The following is a 24,774-nucleotide window of genomic DNA, read 5'->3' as shown; positions in this document are numbered from 1 at the left end:
GACAGGCCTAACCAGGAGGAGGATTCTGCTGAAAGCAGGGCATATATACCTTGAGCACTGTGTTTTGCTGTAGATGCCTTGAAGGATTCTATACAGCAAGTATCTCGTATGGCTCTTCTGTCTGTACACATGCGCAGACTTCTGTGGCTTAAGAACTGGTCAGCTGGACTTCCTTGTAAGAAATTATTGTCAGGGTTCCTCTTCCATGGGGAATGTTTGGTGATGACAAATATATCCTAAAGTTTTCCGGAGGGAAGAGCTCTCTACTTCCTGTTAAGAGATGGATCAGGCGCCCCTCGTTTAAAACCTCAGGGATCGCTTCCTCAGGTGTGTCAGTGCCAAGGCAGTTCCGTTGCCAACAGGGCACATGAGTCAGGGGCAAGCCGCAGGGCCAGAAGTAACCCTGGGTTCAAAGCTCTTCCAAACCCAGCACCAAGCCCCCCTTTTGAGGGGACGCTCCCACTATTGGGTTTGGGGAAGGCTTTGCCGAACAGTGGTTCAGAACGAGTGGGTCACCTCAACAGTATCCCATGGTTACAAGCTGGAATTATAGTATAGAATTATAATATCTAGAATTTGAGACGTACGGCCAACTCTCTAATTTGAAGATACATTTTTCAAAATCGGAGGCCATGGGGGTGGGAATCTCTCCAGCCCAACTCACGAGACTCAAAACGAACTTTAACTTAAAATGGACAGACACGGCAATGAAGTACCTGGGTACGCACATACCGACGTTCCTCTCCCGCCTATTTCAGTTAAACTTCCTGCCTCTCTTAAAAAAACGTGCAGAAGCTCCTGGATCAATGGAGCAGTGGCCTACACTCATGGCTGGGTCGCTGCAACATCTTAAAGATGTCAATCCTGCCTAAGTTTCTGTACCTTATACAGGCCCTCCCAATAGCAATCCCGGGTTCCTTTTTTAAACGGGTGCACTCCGCCCTTACTTGCTTTTTATGGGCGGGGAAACACCCGCGCCTTAACGGTAGCGTGCTCACGCACCTGAAACTCTACTGCGGTATAGCTATGCCGGAAATTGGCACATACTATTGGGCAGCCCACCTTAATAGACTTCTCGATTGGTGCCGACACACTGACACTAAGCTGTGGACACGAATTGAGCAGGCCCAAAGTCTGATTCCGCGCCACAGAGCCCCATGGTGTCAAACGACACAGACCCCCAAACTCCGTCGACATCCCCTCATAGGCACGACCACTCGAATTTGCGCGCGGCTGTTGACCGAGTCCCACCTCTTGACTCACAATTCACCTCTGAGACCGGTGATAGGCCACCCCCTATTCCTCCCCGGGCTAGGAGATAAGAGATTTTTTGAATTACGGGACGCGGGGCTATACCAAGCATCGCACTTTAGTACGGGGAACAGGTGGAGGAGTGCAGCGGACCTTATGGACCCTACTGGCCCCTACGACCTGGACTACATGAGGGCCCGGCAGCTCAGCCACTTTCTGGGCAGCTTGCCACCGCCGGACAGCGCGTCTCCCCCGCCCACGGCATTTGAAGAACTCTGCACGACAAGCGGGACGCTCCCCCATGCGTTATCCTTAATGTACAATATCCTAATTACTCCACCAGAGGGTGACCCGCTCCCCTGCATTGCCAAGTGGAAGAGAGACCTGAACTGCCATTTCACCAGCGGTATGGTTCGACGCATACTTACCTTAACGCACAAATCCTCCCTGAGTGCGCGGGTGCAGGAGACAAATTACAAAATCCTTACCCGGTGGTACATGACCCCCGAGCTGCTTCACAAACTATTTCCAGAGTCATCCGACCGCTGCTGGTGCTGCCAGGAGGAGAAGGGCTCACTATTGCACATATTCTGGTCATGCAGTAAGCTGCAGGTATTCTGGAGGGAGGTCCGACGCATAGCTCAGAAGTTTGCGGACCGAGTCCTGGGAGATGACCCAGCCTTTTTCTTGCTACATGCAGCGACTATCCCAGTTAAGACCTATAGGAAGTCCGTAGTGCGCCACCTACTAGATGCGGCCAAGGCCTGCATCCCCCTATGCTGGAAGTCCCCGGTACTCTGACGAGGGACGGAGTCTTAGAGGAGAGGTTCAAGATTTAGGACAGTTCACTCTACACACCGTTGCCCCGGACTCGGGAAGCCCGGCTCCAGGAGCTGATACAGTACCCACTGGGCCCTGAGTACTCTGATACAGTGGGCCATGGTCCGCACACGCCCTCCCCCACCTGCCCCCTCCCCTGTAGCCCCCTCCCCCCCGATATAGAAGATTCCTCCCCTCCTTATCCCCCCTTTTTTCTTTCTTTCTTTTTTTTTCTCCTCTGACCGGGAGCAGTTCCCGGCCTTCTTCTTACCCTTACCTGTCACCTTTTTCCCCTCACGCTGTCACCCTCTTTCTTCTCTACTTTCTCTCTATCTCTTGATTTAAAATGAGAAAACGCAGGGTCGACTGAGCTCGATGGGTCCTGATGCAGTCTTAACTAAGTTTCATGGGGGACGCTTCAGATGCACAGGTGCACGCCCACTGAGGTGCAGCGGGTTAGACCCCTGAGGGACCTCAGATATGGTCGCACCTGGACCAGATGTAAGGGGGCGTACAGGGCAATATTGAATATGTTTTAGTGTGTTTGCACTGTACACTGCCACCAGTCTTTTCTACTTTCCATGTATGTATAATTCAAATGTCATTGGGTCCATGTGGGCCGGTTGTTTCCCTGCTTTTATATAAATAAAAAAAAAAGAATTATAATATCTAGAATCCAGCATTCCTTCGGATCTTCCAAAAATAAACTTTGTCTCAGGCACTAGATCATTTAGTTCATCAGGGAGTGATTATACAGATTCCTGTATCTGAAAGGGGCGTGGGGTTTTATTAGAATCTATACACGGTTCAAAAGCCAAATGGGGACACAAGGCCCATGTTGAATCTAAGATCTCTGAACCAGTATATTTTAATCCAGTCCTTTTGGATGGAGTCGGTCCACTCAGTAGTAGCTCCGCTCCAGATGGGACACTTTCTAACCTCCATCGATATCAGGGGCGTGTATTTACACATACCTATCTTTCCGCCTCATCAGAGGTTCCAGCAATTTGCAGTAGAGGAACAGCATTTCCAGTTTGTGGCTCTGCCCTTTGGGCTTGCCACAGCACCCCAGGTGTTTACAAAGGTCCTAGCACCAGTGGTGGGTGCCCAGGGAATGGTGCTTGGATACTTGGAAGACCTCCTGCTCAAAGATCACTCACTACAGGCCCTAGAAAAAAGAGCATAGCATGCAGAGCGCGGTATTTAGAAAACCTGGACTGGGTCATAATTACCAAAAAGTCAGCCTTGAGACCAGCTCAGAGATACAATCCAGGCAAGGGTATTTTTGTCACCCATAAATATCTGTGCCCTTAAGGATCAGGTTCGTCAGGTGAGGGGCACCAGGCAACCCTCCATTCAGCTCTGTATGAGTTTTCCCTATGCCTAGTTCCATTCCAGACCTATACAACAAGACATCTTGTTGACTTGGAACAGGAGAGGGCAAGCCCTAGATTACCCCATGTCCTTATCTCCTCGGACACCCATAAGCCTAAACTGGTGGTTGCAGGATCAGAACCTGTGAAAAGGGAAGATCTTTTCTCCCGGTGTCGTGGAGAGTACTGACCACAGACTCAGTGTTTTGGGCTTGGGACTGACCCTAGAGGGGCTCACAGCTCAGGGGAGATGGTCAAAGGTGGAGCAGAGCCTGCCCATCAACATTATGGAGTTGCGGGCAGTATGTCTGGCTCTACCGTCCTGGATGGAGCTTCAGGACTGCCCTATCAGAGTTCAGTCCGACAATGCCACTGAGGTGGCCTATATAAACCACCAGGGCAGTACCAGGAGTGGTTCAGCTCAGGAAGAGGTGAACCACATATTAGCCTGGGCAGAGGAACATGTGCCAGTTCTTTTAGTGGTCCATATCACAGGGATAGAGAGCTGGAAGGCAGATTATCTTAGCCGCCAGCAGATCTGCTCTGGGAAATGGCCCCTATACTCAAAGTGGTTTCGGGAAATTTGCCAGCATTGGGCATGGTCAGATGTCAATCTATTGGCATCCAGGTTCATTAACAAGCTACATCCGTTAGTTATCCAAACAAGGGACCCCCTGGCAATTGGAGTAGATGCTCTGGTAGCTCCATGGAGCCAGTACTGCCTGGTTTAAGCTTTCCCCCTGATCCCTCTCCTTCCATATTTGTTAAGCAGGAATCGGAGAGAAGGGGTTCCAGTCATTCTGGTGGCACCAGCCTGGCCCAGAAGGGCCTGGTACCCAAAGATTGTGAGATTGGCAATAGACAGGCCATGGACACTTCTGTGCCACCCTGATCTACTGGCTCAAAGTCCTATATTCCACCCCATATTACTCTAAATTTGACGGCATGGCTATCGCAGCCAGGGTGCTGAAGGATCATGCCATCTCAGGACCGGTGTTGTCTACACTAGTGAATGCTAGGAAAGCGGTCACTAGGAAGATATATCATTAGGTCTGGAAGACTTATATTGCTTGGTGTGAAGCCAGAAAATGGCATCCTCAGAAATACCTGATTGAGAGAATTTTTTTCTACATTCGGCTGTAAAAAACAGGTTGACTTTGAGTACAATCAAGAGGTCAGATTTCAGCCCTGTCGTTATTCTTCCAAAGGCCTTTCATAGCTATGATTAAGCATTGACACTCAATGAGAAACGCGTCAGCTGTTTATCCCACTGTGTGCTGATACCTGTAGTGCATTTTTTCCTATACCCAATAAAGGGCACGTCTTTTTTCAAGTTACTGGAGTGCGGCTGTCCATATCCTTATTGTTTTTGCACTTCCAAAGGCCTTTAGCTGGTCTGAACCTTTATACAGGGGGCGACTCGTTTGCTTCCCCATTAGGTTACCTGTGCGTTTTTGGAACATACATTTGGTGCTGTTGGTGTTACAGAAACAACCATTTGAGCCTATCAAGGAAATTCCATTAGTCTTGCTGTCACGCAAGCTAGCCTTCCTGATGGCCATCACCTTGGCTAGAAGGGTGTCGATATTGGCGGCCCTTTCATGTTGGAAACCATACTTAATCCTTCACCACGACAAGGTGGTGTTGAGTCCTTTCCATCCTTCTTGCTAAAGCAGGTGTCGGCCTTTAAATTAAATCGGGGTATTGGTTTGCCTTTTTTTCTCTCAGTCTCATTCAGCAGAAGAGAGACGACTGCATTCCTTGGACACAGTACGGGCAGTGAGAGTTTTTTTGTCTAGATTTGAGGATCAGACTCCTTTTTTGTTTTACCAGTGCCATGTACCTGGGATCTTCCTGGTCCCACAGCTGCATTCTTACCTGTTGTGCCACGGACGAGCTCTGGAGTTATGGAGCATTACCTTTGACTCACTAGCCCCACCTGCTGCCAGCTGTGGACAATCTACAATCAAAGCAGCCCATAAAGAGCAGCACTTCCTATCTCTAAGTGCCCGTTTGTGTGAACTAGCTCCCTGGGTGTTGTGATAAGCTTTGTGACTCTGATTTCCGTGTATGAACTTCTGCCTTAATTCCTGACTACTGTCTAGCCTGCTGATTTTGTACTTCAACGCCAGCTCATGTATGACCTCTGCCTGCCTGACCACTATCTGGATTTTGATCGTGTACCGCTTTGCCTGATCCATTGCCGTTCTGACCTGCCTGACTAAGTTTTTGCCTGAATACTCAGCACACAAGCTTCATTTCGGACACTAACTACCACAGGTACCTTACAACCAGAAGGACCCAAGAAGGGGCAGGCAGCTTCCATTGCCAATTGGGTCTGTCAGTTGATCATTCAGGCCTATGGTCTGAAATTTATAGCTCCTTCCTTCAGGATGAGAGTTCATTTTACCAGGGGTGTAGGAACCTCCTGTGCTTCAGTGTATACTGTCACAAGATTTTATCAGGTATATGTTAGAGCACGTCCCAGAAGAAGCTACGCCACAGAGCATGGCGAAACGCGTCAACGTCACCACCCGACGCCTGTCACGTCCTCTCTGGTGCACACACGGGTGAAGAGGGAGACGAAGGAACCAGCGGAGCTAGTGAGCTGAGACGCCGCTCACTTGGAGCAAGCCTACACGCTACCTAGCGAGTAGTCCCCACAGATTATCCACTGCAGCTAGCTGTGGAACTATAGCAATCAGCGCACCAAGACCTCTGTGAACTGCATGGACTCCACGGACATAACAGCACATTTCATCTGGTAAATCTGCAATCGCATTACCCTCCACCATGCTGTCATTGTAACAGCAACCTACACAGGTCGGTAACAATAATTTAATGTACCTAAATGATCGGTTGATCAAAGACCCAGGTGAACCATGATTATGGTATTTGATGTAATGGGAATGCATAACTAATTGCAGATTTAGCCCTAATTTAATCCTATCATTTGATAGACAGTCCTGCACGGTGCCCGATTGAAACAGTTATAATACTGTATTGTATAGAACATTACCAATCCCACTTGCCTATTAAGGGATCTTCCGCAAACAGTATTATACAAACAGCTGCATGTCTTTTCAGTGATATTCTCACTGAAATCTGCTGACTTCCATAGACTCTCATGAGCAGATGACTTGTATCTTATAGTATCAATTTGCAAGTTAAAGCGGTATCAACAGTAATTACCTAAATAGCAATGCACTGAAGCACTTTCAAGTCATCGCAAGGAGGCTACCATTAAGGATTGATTGAAACAAGTAATTTTTTGAACTCTTTACAGCACCTTCATTGCCTCATCTAAAGAGACACTCTACGCTCTGTACGCGCGGAACAAATATGACATAGCGCACAGACAGCCAACCCAGCATTGCATTGAATTATCTACATTGCTATAGCCCTACATCCAGGACAATCAGAGATCCAAGAGTATTCCTTTATTAAAATTGACCCATTGCTACTCATGCAATTTTGATACCTCCTGCACTTCCCCATACTCCCCTTCCCTTCCCCAATGCACTGGGCTCACCCACCAGATATTGTACCATTTTTGGTTCTTACGGTTTCATGACGTGGTGAGGCACACTTGGTCTCCCATAACCGGTCATCAAACACATTACCTTGCTGTACTACGGCAAGGATCCAGAACTACATACCAATTTCACATGGTCCATGTCACTGGTGTCTGAGCTCAAAGTACGTCCGGACAGGTGTTGTTATATGTAGTCCCTGTGAGTCTTGTGCGTCATGTTTTTTTTTTTTTTGTACTACGGAACTTTTTTGAATAGATGGTTTTAAATAATCTCATTACTAATTATTCTTAGCACATATTTGTGCTTAATACATTTTTGTTATATTCATAATCAACATTGACAGTCATTTTCTGTTACCTGAAGTAACCCCTCTACTAAAGTATTCAGTCTTCACTTAGACTATTTCCCTTCCCCTACTTATTCCCTCTTTTAAATTATTTTATATGTTAGAGCAGCTGAGGAATCGGCTTTTCACCATGTGTACTACAGGCTGCCATATAAAGACTATTGGCTATTTTTTTTTTTTTTTTGCAGGTTGTCTCCCTCCCCTCAAGGCTATTGCTCTGGAACGTCCCAGTAAGTAATGAATAATAGCCTACCTTTGTGTCCCGTGATGTATGTATAAAGAAAATATTTTTTTTTCATCATACTTACCTGTAAAATCCTTTTCTTTGAATATACATCATGGGACACAAAGGTCCATCCCCTCTTTTGGGAATTCAGTGCAAGCTACAAAACTAAAGTACTTCCTGTATGGGAGGGGTTATATAGGGGCAGACTTCCTGTGTAAGACCTTGTGTCTATCAGTGTCCATTCACCTAGAGATGGCCTATAACCCAGTAAGTAATGAATAATAGCCTAAGGCCCCATACACACCATAGAATCCATCCGCAGATAAATCCCAGCAAATGGGTTTCAGCGGATAGATCCTATGGTGTGTACACGCCAGCGGATCTTTATCCGCGGATATATCTCCCCTGGGATGGATTCCAGCAGATCGGATATTCGCTGACATGCAGAACAAATCCATCTGCTGGAATCCATCCCAACGGATGGATCCGCTGGTCTATACAGACTCACCGAATCCATCCGTCCGAAGGGATCCCCCGCATGCATCGCAATGATTCAACGCATGCGTGGAATTCCTTATATGACAGCGTCGCGCACGTCGCCGCGTCATAATCGCGGCGACGGCGCGACACGTCATCGCCAGAGGATTTTGGCGCGGATTTCAATGCGATGGTGAGTACACTCCATCGCATTAAAATCTGCTGAAATCCTCGAGAGGATTTATCCGCGGAAACGGTGATAAATACTCCCGTGTGTATGGGGCCTTACTCTGTGTCCCGTGATGTATTCAAAGAAAAGGATTTAGCAGGTAAGTATGATGAAAAAATCCTATTTTTTTTTATCTATCCATAAACCTTTAAATCCCTTGAGAAGTAACCCAGACTTCCATCTGGGAAATTCAGAGACCTTCCTTACACAATGTTAAACATTTGCTGACACCCAAGACCACAGTTCTAGCAAACACTTTCTGAACTTTTATGAGAACCCGTGGATGGTGAAGGTACTAACTTGTAGGATATACCGGTAGCATATAATAATCGAGGTAAACCGAGAGAGAACACATCCTAACTACAAGTAAACTAAAAGTTGGGTAACATTGGATCTGAAGACCAAATGAAAGAGCCAAAAATCAAGGATTAGTGTTTAACTGGGGCTCTGTAGTGTAAGGCAATCAAATCCAAATCTTAGTTCTAAATGTTAAGACATATGGAAGCAGACCGAAAAATGGGAAAACTCCAGGGACAGCTAGCAATACCACAGAGGGGGCAAATGGGCATTTAGGAACCTGGCAACCAGATAACAAGAACAAAATCGGTTGCTCAGGCTGGCCAGTTAGAGACAGAAGTGCTGAGACCGAAGGTTGTCATGATCAGAGTATTTGCAAGCATTTACCCATGCAAAGCAATTCAAACGGCTACTCATTCACACCAATACAAGCTACTAACTATGAACAAACCCTGATTGCCTCAGACACTAGAATGAGAGAGAGGTGAACAGGGCAGGTCTGGTGGAATGCATTTGCCCTCTGGGCTAGTTTAAATATTATACCTTGAGATGAGGGCCCTAAATGGAGATAGTTCATTCAGACCTCAATCAGAGCAAGACCTGCATACAGTAGCTATCTGCTCCCTGGTCAAATCTGTATTCACAGATTATCTTCCAGTACTGACTTTTCGGCTATGAAATGTTATGCAGAGAACAGCAAAGGAAATTAGTGTTGAAAGAATGCATAACTGAAATGTTTTGTGCGCAAATGTTAAAGGAAGCTCAATTGTAAGAATTATTTGTGACAATGTCAGTATTTTTATAAAAGGGGGAAGTATGAGACTTTACATGAGACATCCTGGGAAGTAGGTGTCTCCATCTCTATCAGTTGCAAATAAGGGGGGGGGGGGGGGGTTTTGGGACTTTAAATGAGGCACATGGGTGGAAAGCACATTGGATCGAAAACACAGGTTTATTGCATAACATAACGCATATACAGCAACAAATAATTGGTTGAATGATCATCATAACCAATAGCCCAATATTGTGTAATAACCTGTGTGGATATAAATCATAGAGAAAGTTATACAAAAATCTTGGACAGTTGGCTCCATATAAAGATATAAGTTAACAATAAAATTGAATGAATCACATCATATGTAATAACATAATGCATATAGGATGGCCTTTTGTCTCAACGCGTTTTAGCGACTATATCGCCCCATCAGTAGCAAATGCATGTAATCTGTAAAGACATTTTACATATGCATGAGGGCCAGTATAGCCTATTTATAGTTGAAGGTCGAAAACAAAACAAAAGGGGAGAATCAAATTGGCATGCGGAGGAAGGAAATTATCCAACCCCCTACTTACATGTTGGTACACAGTATGTGCAAGTTGCACTGTACTGGTGGTGACCATCATGTATCTCTCCCAGGAGCTGAGAGGACCCCACAAGGAAACCAGACGCAGGCACACAACCCCCATCCCTGTAACGCCATTGCTGACACTGTTTGTGATGCCGGGGAATAACCTCTGAAAAAACAGAAAAGTGGTCTAGAATGTGAGGTTAGGAAATGTGAACAGGGGTGTGGGCTCATGACAATAAGTGCCAAAGCATTATTTGAAAGGTAACATTTTCAAATGTTTAAGAAAACGAAAGTTTTAATTTGAGCATGTTTTGAGGTTCATCTTGTCAAGGATGGGAAGTACATCTGAACAAGAATATTTCTTGCTTTAGCAACACTTTACCGAGAGGGACTATCCAAGATGGATGTAGGATGGCACTTAGAACATTGCAAAAACTAGGAGTAGGACCGCGTTACTGTGTGATGAGTAATTAAATTATCAGACTTGTGCTGATATACCTAATGATGGTATTAGTGTAGTATCTAGGAGGGCACATCCACTAGGTAATGTTTTGTCCCCTAGTTTTTTTTTTAATCCAGCTGGTCCGCTGTCCACTACTTGGTGACATTTCAAAGGAAATGATCAATGTGGCTCTGCTGGATGTCCATGTTTTTCCCATATCTTGAAGTGGCAATATTGTACATTTCACCATTAATGGTAGAACATTTAAGATCAATAAATTTGTTTAAATTGTAATACTCAGTATGTTATTGCTTGTAGGCTTTGCTGGATCCAATATGCGGGAAGACGCCCCAGAGACCATCTCCACGACCATCTTTACAACACTGAAAAACAACATGCTACTAATATCGCCCAGCATTTCAATGAATGCCATGCAGGCAATGTCTCTGCTTTGTCTATTTAGATTAGAGAGGTTGTGAGTTCTGGGGAGAGGTTGGGATGTGTTTCGGCTCCCGTGCAGGAGAGAGGTCTATTTGATTTTTCATCTCTGGACCCTTATACCTAATGGACTCAATTTTGAGTGGGATGTCACTCATTTTTATGAGTGACACAGGAGACTGCACCTCTCTCCTGCATGGGTTGTGTCTTTCCTCTCCCCCTTTTTTTTCTCCCTCTCTCTTGTAGGGGTTTCATGGGGTTTTTATGCAGCTTTATGTATTTAAATGGATCTCTGGATTTTCTATATTTTTGTACGGGTATTCCCTTCTTGACCCTCTGTTGTTTATTTGTTCTTCTTTCTTTATATGTTTGGCTTACATATTTTATAGATTGTTGGTCTGTTTTTATAAGGTTTTAACATTATGTCCAGCTGTGGAAAATACGTATTGCTCTATACCCTGCTGTATGATCTTTGAGTGTGTGATTGTATTTAAATGATAGCACTCCTTAGCATGAAAGATTTGGTGCTGTGATGTTTTATTTGTGGATATTGTTTTAATAAAGATATTCAGAGTACAACAGTGTGCAGCCATCCACCTGCTTTATTGTTGAAATCAAAGACAATAGCTGAAATGTGAAAATGGCTTGGGAGCTTAACTAGCTAAAGTGCTCACAAATGGTGATACGATTGCTTACATCCAACTACATATATTGTATATCTAAAAAAAAAAAAAAAAAGACTAAAGGGGGGTATTTCCTTTACATTACTTAAAGGGCTTATGCTACATACTCTAGCTAGCCACTACACGTGTAACCTAAATAGCAGAGCTGGCAGTTTTCATTTTTTAATAAATCAAGAGAAAATTGGATACAGCTATAGGTAAAAAAGTATAATTTATACAAGTCAAACATTAAGACAATTCACACTTCAAGACCATTTTTTATGCTACTTATTTTACTTATAGAACATATTGTGACGAACAGCTCCTGTCAGTTGTGGCTGGATTGTATCTGCCACATAGAATTTTGAGGTTAATAAGGTAAATGGGTGGCAGTGAGAAGTCTGTAGCAGGACACAAGTGGTTAAGCACTGGTCACATATTGCCCCCCACCTAAGATATAATTTGTCTTCTCTAGGCTAATAAGGGTGGTGTTGAGAAAGGAGAAAAGAAGGCTATGAGGGAACATTTCTGCAGGTCTGGAACAGTGAGGTCTATTTACCAGATAGGAGGCTTACACCTGTTTTGCTGGACTTTTTTTGGATTGTGTTTCTTACCCCTGGGCGGGAATCCTTTTGTTTGCTGTACACACTGACCAATAAACACAGGCTGGAAGCTCTTTAACCTTACATGCGACTTAGATTACCTCTCTGCAAGCTCTCTCCTTAAAGCTGAACCCCACAATATGTTGCTCTAATAGTTACCTAGGACATGATGGCAAATAATTTCACAGCAGAAAAAAAAGTACAATTTACAGAATTTTAGTTTTTATAAAACTACAGTCTCAATGGCTATTCACACTTTCTTCTAGTTTATCAGGCAGTTAAACAACCACTTAAATTTGAATATCTAGTTCTCACTTTAATTTGTAAGATTGTGCCCTTATTGTTTCCAGGCAGGTCACTTTGTTAAGTCTTGTCCTACCCGTCCAGGGAACGCCTTTCATCCCCAGTTATCCAGATGGATAAGCCTCTGGTCCTGGTTATCCTTTCTTGGTTTGAGGAGTACATCACGATACAGGCTTTAATAGACTCTGGGGCTGCAGGCCTGTCCATTGATGCTGCCTTTTTATCTAAGCACTTGACTGCTGCAGCTTCGTGCCACTCCACTTGCTATTGAGGCTCTTGGCGGGAGATCTTTACAGCCTGCCCATGTGACTCATGAGACTGTTCCATTGTCCAAGGCTGTAGGGGCTCTTCACCATGAGATAATCCAATTCCAAGTTATTTCCTCACTTAAGTTTCTGCTGGTTATTGGTTATCCTTGGTTACAGAGACACAGCCCCTCTTTTGATTGCCTTTGTGCTGAGGTTCTCTCTCGGTCGCCACAATGCAGCAAGACATGTTTCCAGAATGTGGCCAAGGTCCTATGCACCTCTTCACTCTCCTCCCTGCCAGAGGAGTACCGCGATTTTAGCGATGTCTTTGACAAAGGTCAAGCCGGTAGTTTGCCTCCACACCGGTCATATAATTGCGCAATTGACCTTCAACCTGGTGCCTTACCCCCTCATAGCCGGTTTTACCCATTTGTCGTTCTCAGAAGATAGGGCCATGGAGGAGTATGTTGCAAACGCACTTTCTCAAAGATTCATCCGCAAGTCCTCGTCTCCTGCTGGTGCTGGTTTCTTCTTTGTGAAGTAGAGGAGCGGTGAACTGAGACCTTGTATTGATTATAGGGGTCTCAATCATTTTACGATTAAGAATGCTTATCCAATTCCGTTGATTATGGAGTTATTTGACCGCCTCAAGGGAGCAATGGTTTTCACAAAGCTGGGTTTGGGAGGATCAAGGAGGGCAACGAATGGAAAACTGCAATTAATACCAGAACAGACCATTATGAGTACCTCGTAATGCCATTTGGCCTTTGCAATGCTCTGGCAGTTTTCCAGGTATTTATTAACAATGTCCTCTGAGATTTGTTGCAGCTATGTGTGGTGGTTTATCTCTAGCGATAACATTTTTTTCTAAGTCCCTAGAAAGCCACAACACAGATGTCTGTCGTGTGCTTCAGAAGCTGAGAGAGAACAATCTCTATTGTAAATTGGAGAAGTGAAAGTTCCATCATGAACAGGTTAAATTCCTAGGTTATGTCCTTTCCACTGACAGTTTTTTGATGGACCCAGAGAAACTTTCAGCAGTCCTACAGTGGCCCCAACCTGTGGGTATACATCCTCTGCAAAGTTTTCTTGGCTTTGCAATTATTATTGATAGTTTATTCATAACTTCTCATCTCTAGTCAAGCCCCTAACTGATATGCCCAGAAAGGACAGTAACCCACAGAGTTACTCTCCGGAGTCCATTAAGGCCTTTGAGAGTCTTAAAGGGGTTGTAAAGGTTTGTCTTTTATTTTCTAAATAGGTTCCTTTAAGCTAGTGCATTGTGGGTTCACTTACCTTTTCCTTCGATTTCCCTTCTAAATGTTTTTTTTCTTTGTCTGAATTTCTCACTTCCTGTTTTTTCTCAGCTTTCCACCATCATCTGAGCGGTGGAAAGTCATTTAGAACAGCTTACTGAGGAGGAACAGGAAGTGAGAAATTCAGACACAGAAAACAAAGAAAAAAAAGATTTAGAAGGGAAATCGAAGGAAAAAGTAAGTGAACCAACAATGCACTAGCTTAAAGGAACCTATTTAGAAAATAAAAAAACAAACCTTTGCAACCCCTTTAAGGCAGCCTTTGTTTCTGCTCCTGTGTCGGCACATCCTGATCCTATGTTACCCTTTATCCTTGAGGTTGATGTTTCTGAGACTGTAGTTGGTGCCCTTCTGTCTCAACGTTCTACCTCTGAGAGCGCTATGCATCCTTGTGGCTATGTTTCCATGAAATTGTCACCTGCAGAATGCAGTTACGAGATTGGGGACCGAGAGTTGTTAGCGATCAAGAATGAGAACTGTGCTGGTTCTCATTCTTACTGACATAAGAATCTCACAAGCTTTATATGCTTAGATAAATGGTACCCAAGCCTTGCAAAGACTCAAGATCATGCAAGGTTTTGCCTGTAATGTGACCTTCGGGCGCTGGACCCTGCGAAGTGGAATCATGGACACCACAGTGCTAAGGCATTCCTGCCATTCCTGCAGGGTGCTGTACAGGTCCAAGGGAGTGGACCCTAAACATGAAACGGGTACCCAGTTCTTGAAGGTCCTCAAGTCACAGGAACCCGCTATGAAGGGTGAAGATTGGGCTCTTAAGCCATAAGCCTGTTGGCCGAAAATCCGACCGCTTGAACGCTCCATCAGACAATTGGCAGATTTTCTTCGGGCAAATGTTGGATGGCAGGCTTATAAATTTTCCGCAGACAACGGTCTGTTGTCAGCTTTTCCGATCGTGTGTACACAAGTCCGTCTGACAAAAGTACAAAGTACAAACACACATGCTCGGAATCGATGCTCCAAACACGACATTAGCAGAAGGTGCCCAAAGGGTTATGCTCAAGAGCTGAAATTTCACGTAGTAAGTCACTACGTTCGTGTTTGTTGGCCGACAATTGTGTGTGGTTTGTATACAAGACAAGTTCAAGGCCAATGCCCTGTCTGTTGCTTTGTCTGCGGAAAATCCAAAAGTGTTTATAAGGCTTTTGTTTCTAAGCTGCCCTGCGCCTGTCAGCAACATTAAGGCCCCTTTCACACTGAGGCGTTTTTACCGCGTTTTAGCGCTAAAATTACTGGCTAAATACCGCATGAAAAACGCCTCCCATGTATCACAGTGTATCCTTTCACACTGAGGCGTTGCGCTGGAAAAAATCCTGCAAACAGCTTTTTTGGAGCATCTTTTGGGCGCATAAAATAGCGCTGTAAAAACGCCTATCCCCATTGAAATGAATACCACTGTAAAACCACGGTAATACCACTTTGAAAATGCCCAGAAGCTGTGGTAAGGTCACATGACCGCAGTAGGGTGGAGGATTCTGGGATACCAGGAAATCCTGTAGAGAAAAGGGAGAGGAGATGAGACAGAGAGGAGACAAGACAGAGTGACAGAATGGAGGAGCAATCTGTTGAGATTCAGCCATCAGCTGCAGGAGCAGCTGCAGGGAAGATCCTCTGGAAGTGGAGATCCAGAGAAATTCATTTGCACCATGCGCAGGCACCCAAAACTGGGACAAAAAGCACAGCTGGTACTCAAACCGGCTGAAGAAAAAGGCTGGGTGGGATGATGTTGCTGATCATCATATAGAAAACTGGAAGTCATTATCTAACAAAAGAAAAGCTGAGAATTGTAAGTAGTTAAAATCCTAATCTAGTCCCTATTCCCAATTCTTTACCTTACTCCTTGTCCCGTTAGTCCTAAACCCCCACCCCTCATAGTCTCAAATCCCCATCCCTAACCCTAATACCACCCCTCATAATCCCAACCCCCCATCCCTAATCCTACACCTCATAATCCCAAACCCCTAACCCTAATCCCACCCCTCATCCCAAACCCCCATCCCTAACCCTAATCCCACCCCTCATCCCAAACCCCCATCCCTAACCCTAATCCCACCCCTCATAATTCCAAACTCCTAACCCTAACCCCACTCCTCCATGCCCAATACTTCTAACCCTAATCCCATTCCTCCATGCCCAATACTCCTAACCTTAATCCCACTCCTCCATGCCTTAAACCCCTAACCCTAATCCCACTCCTTAATGCCCAATACTTCTAACCATAATCCCACTCCTCCATGCCCAATACTCCTAACCTTAATCCCACTCCTCCATGCCCAATACTCCTAACCCTAATCCCACTCCTCCATGCCCAATACTTCTAACCCTAATCCTACTCCTCCATGCCCAATACTTCTAACCATAATCCCACTCCTCCATGCCCAATACTTCTATCCCTAATCCCACTCCTCCATGCCCAATACTCCTAACCTTAATCCCACTTCTCCATGCCCAATACTCCTAACCTCAATCCCACTCCTCCATGCCCAATACTTCTAACCCCATTCCTCCATGCCCAATACTCCTAACCTTAATCCCACTCCTCCATGCCTTAAACCCCTAACCCTAATCCCACTCCTCCATGCCCAATACTCCTAACCCTAACCTTAATCCCACTCCTCCATGCCTTAAACTCCTAACCCTAATCCCACTCCTCCATGCCCAATACTTCTAACCCTAATCCCACTCCTCCATGCCCAATACTTCTAACCCTAATCCCACGCCTCCATGCCCAATACTTCTAACCCTAACCCCACTCCATGCCCAATACTTCTAACCCTAATACCATCACTCATAGTCTGAAACCCCTTCTTAATCCCATCATTGTAAATGTGACTTTAATGTAATGATTAAATTATTGTTTCTAACTTTCTAGTAATCTACTAATTAAATATAGTTGACTCACAAACATGTTTTAATAATCAATTTATTATTGCATGTAAAATTGGTGAATTCTTACAAGGCTTTAATGAATAAACATTCGAAAATATGAAGGAAATATCTATTCTCAAAGACAGTAAAGTATGTATATTGAAAGTTTAGATCATGTTTTCTTGCCAACTGAGTGCACCAGCCAGACTTATAAAGTAGTCCGCAAAAGCATCTCTAATTGTGAATCCCACTATAGGTCCACGCACATGAAGAAATTTGGCAGGTTCAATATTGTGTGACAGTGTATCCTCAAAATTTACTCCATCCCTCTCTCTCTCACCAAATTATGTAATATACACGTGGCCTTGATTACCTTATATGCGTTAAGGTAATTGGTTTTAGAAAAATTTGCCACTTGTTGGCCAGTATACCGAAAGCACATTCTACAAGTCTACATGCCTCTTTCGTGTATATAAATTTCTCAGTGAATACGGTTTCATGAGATGTTCGTAAATAGCAAAAGCATCGTCTGCTACAAACACAAATGGCATATCGGGTCCCACTGTTCTGGGCAGTGGTCCGTTAACTGGTAAATCCAATTCATTATAAGCAAGACGTTTTCCAAATTTACTACGTTGGAAAACAGCAGAGTCTGCACTGCTCTCAAACGATCCAATATCAACAAAAATGAATTTGTACTCTGCATCGACCACAGCCATTAAAACAACAGAAAAATACTTTTTATAATTATAATATTGGCTTCCGCTATGGAATGGTTTTATTAGCCTAATATGTTTTCCATCAATAGCTCCTAAACAGTTTGGAAAATGTGTCTTGTTCAAAAATCGCTGTGCAACATCTTCCCATTTTTCCTTATTTGGAATAGGCATAAATGAACTTCTCAGATTCCAGATTGCATCACATGTGTCCTTCACAATTGGACTTATGGTTGATAGCCCTATCCGAAATTCATATTGCAGTGAGGAGTAGGTATTTCCCGTTGCAAGATATCTGAAAAAAATGTAATTTAATATTTCAGTAAAAATGATCAAACAACGGTGGAAGACATTGAGGGATAATTTCAAGAGAGAACTAACTAAACAGCAACAAATCCGAAGTAGGTTCGGCTCCAAAAAAGGAGGGATATATTGTCATTATTATGAATTAGAATTTTTAAAAACAGTTATGCAAGAGCGACAGTAAGTAGTAACATTTTATACATTCTTTAAATTTTTTTTTTTTTTTAATAAATGTATATTAATAACATGGGGCCTGATCCACAAAAGGGATACACCGGCGTATCTACTGATACGCCGTCGTATCCCTGTTTCTATCTATGGAACTGATCCACAGAATCAGTTTCTCATAGATAGGCAGAAGATCCGACATGTGTAAGGGACTTACACTGTCGGATCTTAGGATGCAGTACCGCAGCCGCCGCTGGGGGCATTTCTCGTCGAAATCCAGCGTCGGGTATGCAAATTAGCACTTACGGAGATCCACAAAGCTTTTAAGCTTTGTTTTTTCTCCGTAAGTATTAGTTTGCCGTCGCAAAATTAGGGCTGCTTTTACAAAGTGTAAAGTTAGTACACCATGTAAAAATAGACCCTTCTTTTCCGCGACGCTGTCAATTTTTTTAAAAAAAATAAAATTTCCCGCAGCATCTCTTTTTTTTTTCTGACGCAACTTTTTTTACCCGGCACGATTCACAAAACTCGACGTAACGTAATTTTGCGCAATGCACGTCGGGAAAATCGCATCAGGAGCATGCGCAGTACGTCCTAATTTAAATGGGACTCTCCCCATTAGATAAGGAACGCCTTGCGCCGGACGGATTTAAGTTACACCACTCAAAATTTCTAGGTAAGTGCTTTGTGGATCGGGCACTTAGGTAGAGATTTTGCGGCAGTGTGTAACTTAAATGCCAAAAGTTAAGTTACGGCCGGTTTTTGTGGATCAGGCTCATCATTTTTATTTTTTTAAGAACTGACAACAATTTCAGTAGTGACAGCGACGAAGAGGAGCTTATTTCAGAAACTCAGGAAGCAAACACTCCTACTGAAACTCAGCCATTAGAAGAATATATTGAAGACTAAGAAGCACCAGAGCCTTTAAGAAGGTCAACAACAAGAGCCAAACAAAATAAAAAACAAGAAAGTCAACAATTCATTGAGGTCGTCAGAAACCTAATCGATTGCCAGAAGAGCCAAAAATCACAGCATTTACAAAAGGTTTAATACCTGAAATTTCAGAAGTAAAAAAGGAATTTCAATGTTATCTGAGAATTGACATTTTGAAAGTAATCAAATCATATCAGCAGAAAAGCAATCCTCCAAGTTTACGTGGCCAACCATCGGAAAACCAGAACCAACTACCTAATATTCGTTACGGTAATCAATGGGAAGAATCTGGTTTTCGCGCATCTGCATATAACAGTCCATGTGGCCCAAACATGTCAATGACTCCCCAATTCAATCCAAGATTTATTGCAGCACAATATGATATGCCCCCAAATTATTATCCCCCAAATCAAGCTCCTCCTCATCTTCCACCTCCCCCTCCTCCTACTACTCCTCAGCCAAACACCGCTAGAGAAGATTTACACCCTCACCCCTCATACTATCATGATATTTAAATATAGTTTGATGATTACATTGTAATCACAATAGTTATTAAACCTTCAGGTAATTTTTTTTCATTGTTTATTAAATTTTTGGAATCAAATTTTTGATAAAGATTTCCCTATATATTTTTTTCATTGTAATAAACATGTTTTGCTACTCCGAGTTTATTTTGAAAATAAAGATTTATATATTAAAAATGATAATATATTAGATTTTTTATTAAAAAAAAATGTATGCATACGTTGTGCAAATTTAAAGAATAAATGTTAATTTTTTCCTAAAAAATATTTGTAGTATGTTTATGGTTTGTGAATGAGAAAATAAATGCATACAATTATAAAATCGCTTACCTCAGTGTTATAAGTTAGCGTTCACATGGTGATATTGCATCCCTACAATTAGTATCATGCCTCAACAACGCATTTGTCAGCAGGTCAAGAAGAAAGTCAAATCTATGGAAAATTAATAGATTTGTTGTTAAAAAACACAAGGAGTTGTTTTGTGGGACTAGGAGGGGTGGGATTAGGGTTAGGAGTATCAGGCATGGAGGAGTGGGATTAGGGTTAGGAGTTTTGGGCATGGAGGAGTGGGATTAGGGTTAGGAGTTTTGGGCATGGAGGAGTGGGATTAGGGTTAGGAGTTTTGGGCATGGAGGAGTGGGATTAGGGTTAGGAGTATTGGGCATGGAGGAGTGGGATTAGGGTTAGGAGTATTGAGCATGGAGGAGTGGGATTAGGCTTAGGAGTTTTGGGCATGGAGGAGTGGGATTAGGGTTAGGAGTATTGGGCATGGAGGAGTGGGATTAGGGTTAGGAGTATTGGGCATGGAGGAGTGGGATTAGGGTTAGGAGATTTGGGCATGGAGGAGTGGGATTAGGGTTAGGAGTATTGGGCATGGAGGAGTGGGATTAGGGTTAGGAGTATTGGGCATGGAGGAGTGGGATTAGGGTTAGGAGTTTTAAGGATAGAAGGAGTGGGATTAGGGTTAGGAGTATTGGGCATAGAGGAGTCCTTATGATGAGAGTCTGGTATGGATTTTAGGGGCGCTCACAGAAAAAAACATCAAGTTTCTCTAAGTAACCCTTGGTTACCCATTTACAAATATATATATAATGCATATTTGAAGTTATAAAAACAAATACAATTTGATTACTGATTATGTCATCACGATGAACAACAAACCTGATGACCCAGCAAGAGAAAAAACTGTGATGCTATTCCGAATGACTCCCCATTGCAACTGATAGTTTCCTACTGAATGTAAACAAAGGGGGATACTGTCTGACCTCATTTATTAAATACGGTCATGGTAGAACATCACTGGCATTTTAGCAACCAATATTGCTGTGCAGCTTGCATAAGGAGAAGTAATAATTTTTTAGTGAACCAGCCAAACATTTCAGCCAGTCACATGTTCATGCACATTCCTAATCATGTATGCTTTTTTTAGTAGGTGGCATTTTAAGAGGGAGAGAAGAGAGAGGTTTTAATGTAAAAGGATAATTTGTTTATTAAGTAAGAGCCAACAGTCTATAATATACCAGACATGTTGTGCATCAATTATGCCTTTTTAGTAGGCTGCATTTGAAGAGGATGAGGGGAGGGAGGTTTTAACGTTAAATACAATTATTGTGGCATATGTCAGACAAGAGGCAAACATATTGAACAGTAAGCAATGAATCAATTAGAGTAGGCTGCATTTTTTTAATGATATACTACATGCAGTTTTGCTGCCCACAATTTCACACTTAGGCCCCATACACACGAGAGGATTTATCCGCGGATACGGTCCAGCGGACCGTATCCACGGATAAATCCTCTCGAGGATTTGCGCGGATTTACATGCGATGGAGTGTACTCACCATCGAATCGAAATCCGCGCCGAAATCCTCTGGCGATGACGTGTCGCGCCGTCGCCGCGATTATGACGCGGCGACGTGCGCGACGCTGTCATATAAGGAATTCCACACATGCGTTGAATCATTACGACGCATGCGGGGGATCCCTTCGGACGGATGGATCTGGTGAGTCTGTACAGACCAGCGTATCCATCCGTTGGGATGGATTCCAGCGGATAGATTTGATAGCATGTCATCAAATATTTATCCGCTGGAAATCCATCCCAGGGGATAAATATCCGCGGAAACAGATCCGCTGGAGTGTACACACCATAGGATCTATCCGCTGAAACCCATTTGCTGGGATTTTTCAGCGGATGGATTCTATCGTGTGTATGGGGCCTATGATGTATATATTTTATATAAAAAAAGAAGAAATAATTCAATAACTCTATAGACTGCAGTTAAACACCTTTACTAGGCCACATTTTGAGTTAAAATCAATTATTTGACTTTTAAATCTACTGGAAATAAACTTGCAGAGAGAAGATGATTCAGTCTCTAGCAGTCATTCCTAAACTCCAGAATGTTATTGTGCATATATTAGTGCTATTTTCAGCACCAAGGGCTGATAAGACTCAAGCATGTGTAATTGGAACACACTTGCTGCTCCAGAGCTTCCTCCTGTCACTTGCCTCCTCCTCCTCAGAACGTAATGAGATGAGGTACTTAAACTCCATGCAATGCATTTCATTACCAGGACTTCGTCAGTAGTCATTTCTTTATTATGTTCCTCCTCTCTAATAGCCCCATTAACCCATTTGTTGCAAAATCACTTTATTTAAACGTCTAAGATGAAATGACACGCATAAATACCGCCTTCCATGGAAATCGTGTCATCTTACAAACCAGTCTCTCCACGCATATGTCTATTCAAATAGTCAAAATTATTTAAAGTCAGGTTATATTAGTACAAAATGTAATTGATCCTCCACCCAAAAAAGCCACCATTTTGAAGGAAAAGGTTTCTCTGCAATTTAAAAGATGTTTGTCCAATGTCTCGGAGGGGGACAAGAAATGGGGCTAGGTAAAAAAAAAAAGGTAAACGGAAAAGTAAAGAATATAAAATTGGATGACTGGGACGATGTGTGGAACTCTACCTTTTCTAGACTGGGGTCGGCAAGGGATCACCTTAAGGCCCTGTACAGACGACCGAACATGTCTGCTGAAACTGGTCCGCGGACCAGTTTCAGCAGACATGTTCGGTCGTCTGTACAGCCGAGCGGACAGGATTCCAGCATACATTTGCCCGCCGGGCCTTTTTCCAGCGGGCAAATATTTCCAAACTTGTTTAGAAACAGCCCGCTGGAATCCTGTCCGTCGGACATGTTCGGTCGTCTGTACAGACCTACCGTACATGTCCGAGCGGCCGCCATCCCTTGCATGCGTCGAATGACTTTGACGCATGCGTGGAAGCATTGACCTTCCTGCGTCGCGCACGTCGCCGCGTCATCGTCGCGGCGACGGCGCGGACACGTCACCGTGCTGTCTGTCCGCGCGGATTGCCTCTCATTTCTGTCTGATGGTGTGTACAACCATCAGACAGAAATCTCCGACCGGACATGTCCGATGAAAACGGTCTGGCGGACCGTTTTCAGCGGACTGTCCGGTCGTGTGTACAAGGCCTAACAGTTCAAATTTCTCTATAGAATATATTACACTACAGCTAAACTTGTGAGAATCTTTTCAGTGCGTCCCTTGAACTGTTGGAGGTGTGCTGTCCCTGGGGTGAATTTCTGCACATTTTCTGGCATTGCACACCGATCCAGTAGTTTTGGGCAGAGGTTATGGACTGTGTCAAGTCAGTTATGACAATTACCATCAGACCTTCAATAGCAGTCTGTTTGTTGGGACTGGTGGACGCATTGGCACCCAAAAAGGTAATCCGTACACTACTTGGACACTGCAACCTCTGGTGACCTTTGGCAGCCATCTTTTTAAACCCTTTTTAAATAATGGTGCCCAGCCTGAAGAGCCCGCTGTCACAGGAAACTGATAGATCGGAACAACCGCTTCGTGGTCTATGTTCCATCTCTCATTGGCGTTCCACGATTGAGTTAAGCCCTGTACACACGATCAGTTTGTCTAATGAAAACGGACCAATGGACCGTTTTCATCGGACAAACCGATTGTGTGTGGGCCCCATCGGTTTGTTTTCCATCAGTGAAAAAAAATAGAACATGTTTTAAAATTTACCTATGGATAAAAAAACGATCGTCTGTGTGGAAGTCCATCGGTTAAAAATTCACGCAGGCTCAGAATCAAATCCACGCATGCTCAGAATCAAATCCACGCATGCTCAGAAGCATTGAACTTCATTTTTCTCAGCACGTCATAGTGTTTTACGTCACCGTGTTTGGACACAGTCGGATTTTTGACCGATGATGTGTAAGTGACGAAAAAATCCATCGGATTAGATTCCATCAGATATCCGATCGTGTGTACAGGGCTTTAGTGAAAAAATTTCTCACACTTCGTAGAGCCATGGTGGAGTACCTGTCTCCCCTCCCTCAACCTCCCTTTTCAGAATTTTTACTATACTTTCTCTTCCTCTCAGCATATACCTAGATGCTCTATGGAACATTGCTAGCCTTGCAAACCATCAACATCATATCCTTGACTTGCTGAATGACCATGCATGGGATAAGGTTTAGCCAGACTTGTTTGTTTTTGGAATGATAAAACCTGCTATCCTATACGGTATATCCTGGTACAACTGTATCTTTTCACATCTCTCACCTCTTATCCAGATCCAATATTTCTGTACTGTATCCAATATTTATACTAGGTATGGTTATCCATATGCACTGTATATCGACATGATATGCTTTCTTTTTCTGTATTATTTCCACCTAATCTCCAATAATATACAGATGAAAGTAAATAATGGTCGTTCCCCAGCTCATTTTGGCATGCTTTGAAAAAGTTTATAGGTTAGGGACAGAGACCCGACTTTTTAAGGGAAGCTTTAGCACAGGGAGAGGTTCCTGTTCAAGGGGGGATAGTGAAGAACTATCACTGGTGCTCATGCAACATTCGAATTCCAGGAGTAGCTTCTGGAAGACCCCCTTTACAACACAGAAGAGCTACTATATTGTGATCCAACCACCCCTCTATTCTTTGGTCAATTAGGCTATACTTGGAATACCGCAATACTGTGCCATTGCCATTACCGCTGCTAAACTGAGCTATTGCTGAGTAGTCTGCTGATGCAATTATATGCCACTGTAAATACTCTCTGCTGTAATACCATGGGGTCATGTACTAAAACTGGAGCATGCAAAATCTGGTGCAGCTCGGCATAGAAAGCAATCAGCTTTCAGGTTTTATTATCCAAGTTTTACCCTCTTCACCACGCCATTTTTTGCAATATGGCACTGTGTTATTTTAACTGACAATTGAGTGGTGGTGCGACGCTGTACCCAAATGAAATTGATGTCCTTTTTTTCCCAC

General features: G+C 43.5%; 1 protein-coding gene across 3 annotated transcripts in view; it reads left to right on the top strand.

Annotated features, from left to right (window-relative positions):
- The window catches only part of DROSHA (drosha ribonuclease III), a 478,288-nt gene extending 466,921 nt beyond the window's left edge, over positions 1-11,367 (top strand). For all 3 annotated transcript variants that reach the window (XM_040353574.1, XM_040353573.1, XM_040353575.1), the window contains one exon: positions 10,664-11,367. In XM_040353574.1, coding sequence (XP_040209508.1) covers positions 10,664-10,732 — 69 coding nt within the window. In that variant the 3' untranslated portion in view covers positions 10,733-11,367. The remainder of the gene's footprint in view (positions 1-10,663) is intronic.
- Positions 11,368-24,774: the final 13,407 nt, after the last annotated feature.

This window comes from Rana temporaria, chromosome 5, assembly GCF_905171775.1.
Source record: "Rana temporaria chromosome 5, aRanTem1.1, whole genome shotgun sequence".
Classification (NCBI taxonomy): domain Eukaryota; kingdom Metazoa; phylum Chordata; class Amphibia; order Anura; family Ranidae; genus Rana; species Rana temporaria.
The sequence above is the reverse complement of the archived record's forward strand: the minus strand, read 5'-3'. Positions and strand labels throughout refer to the sequence as shown.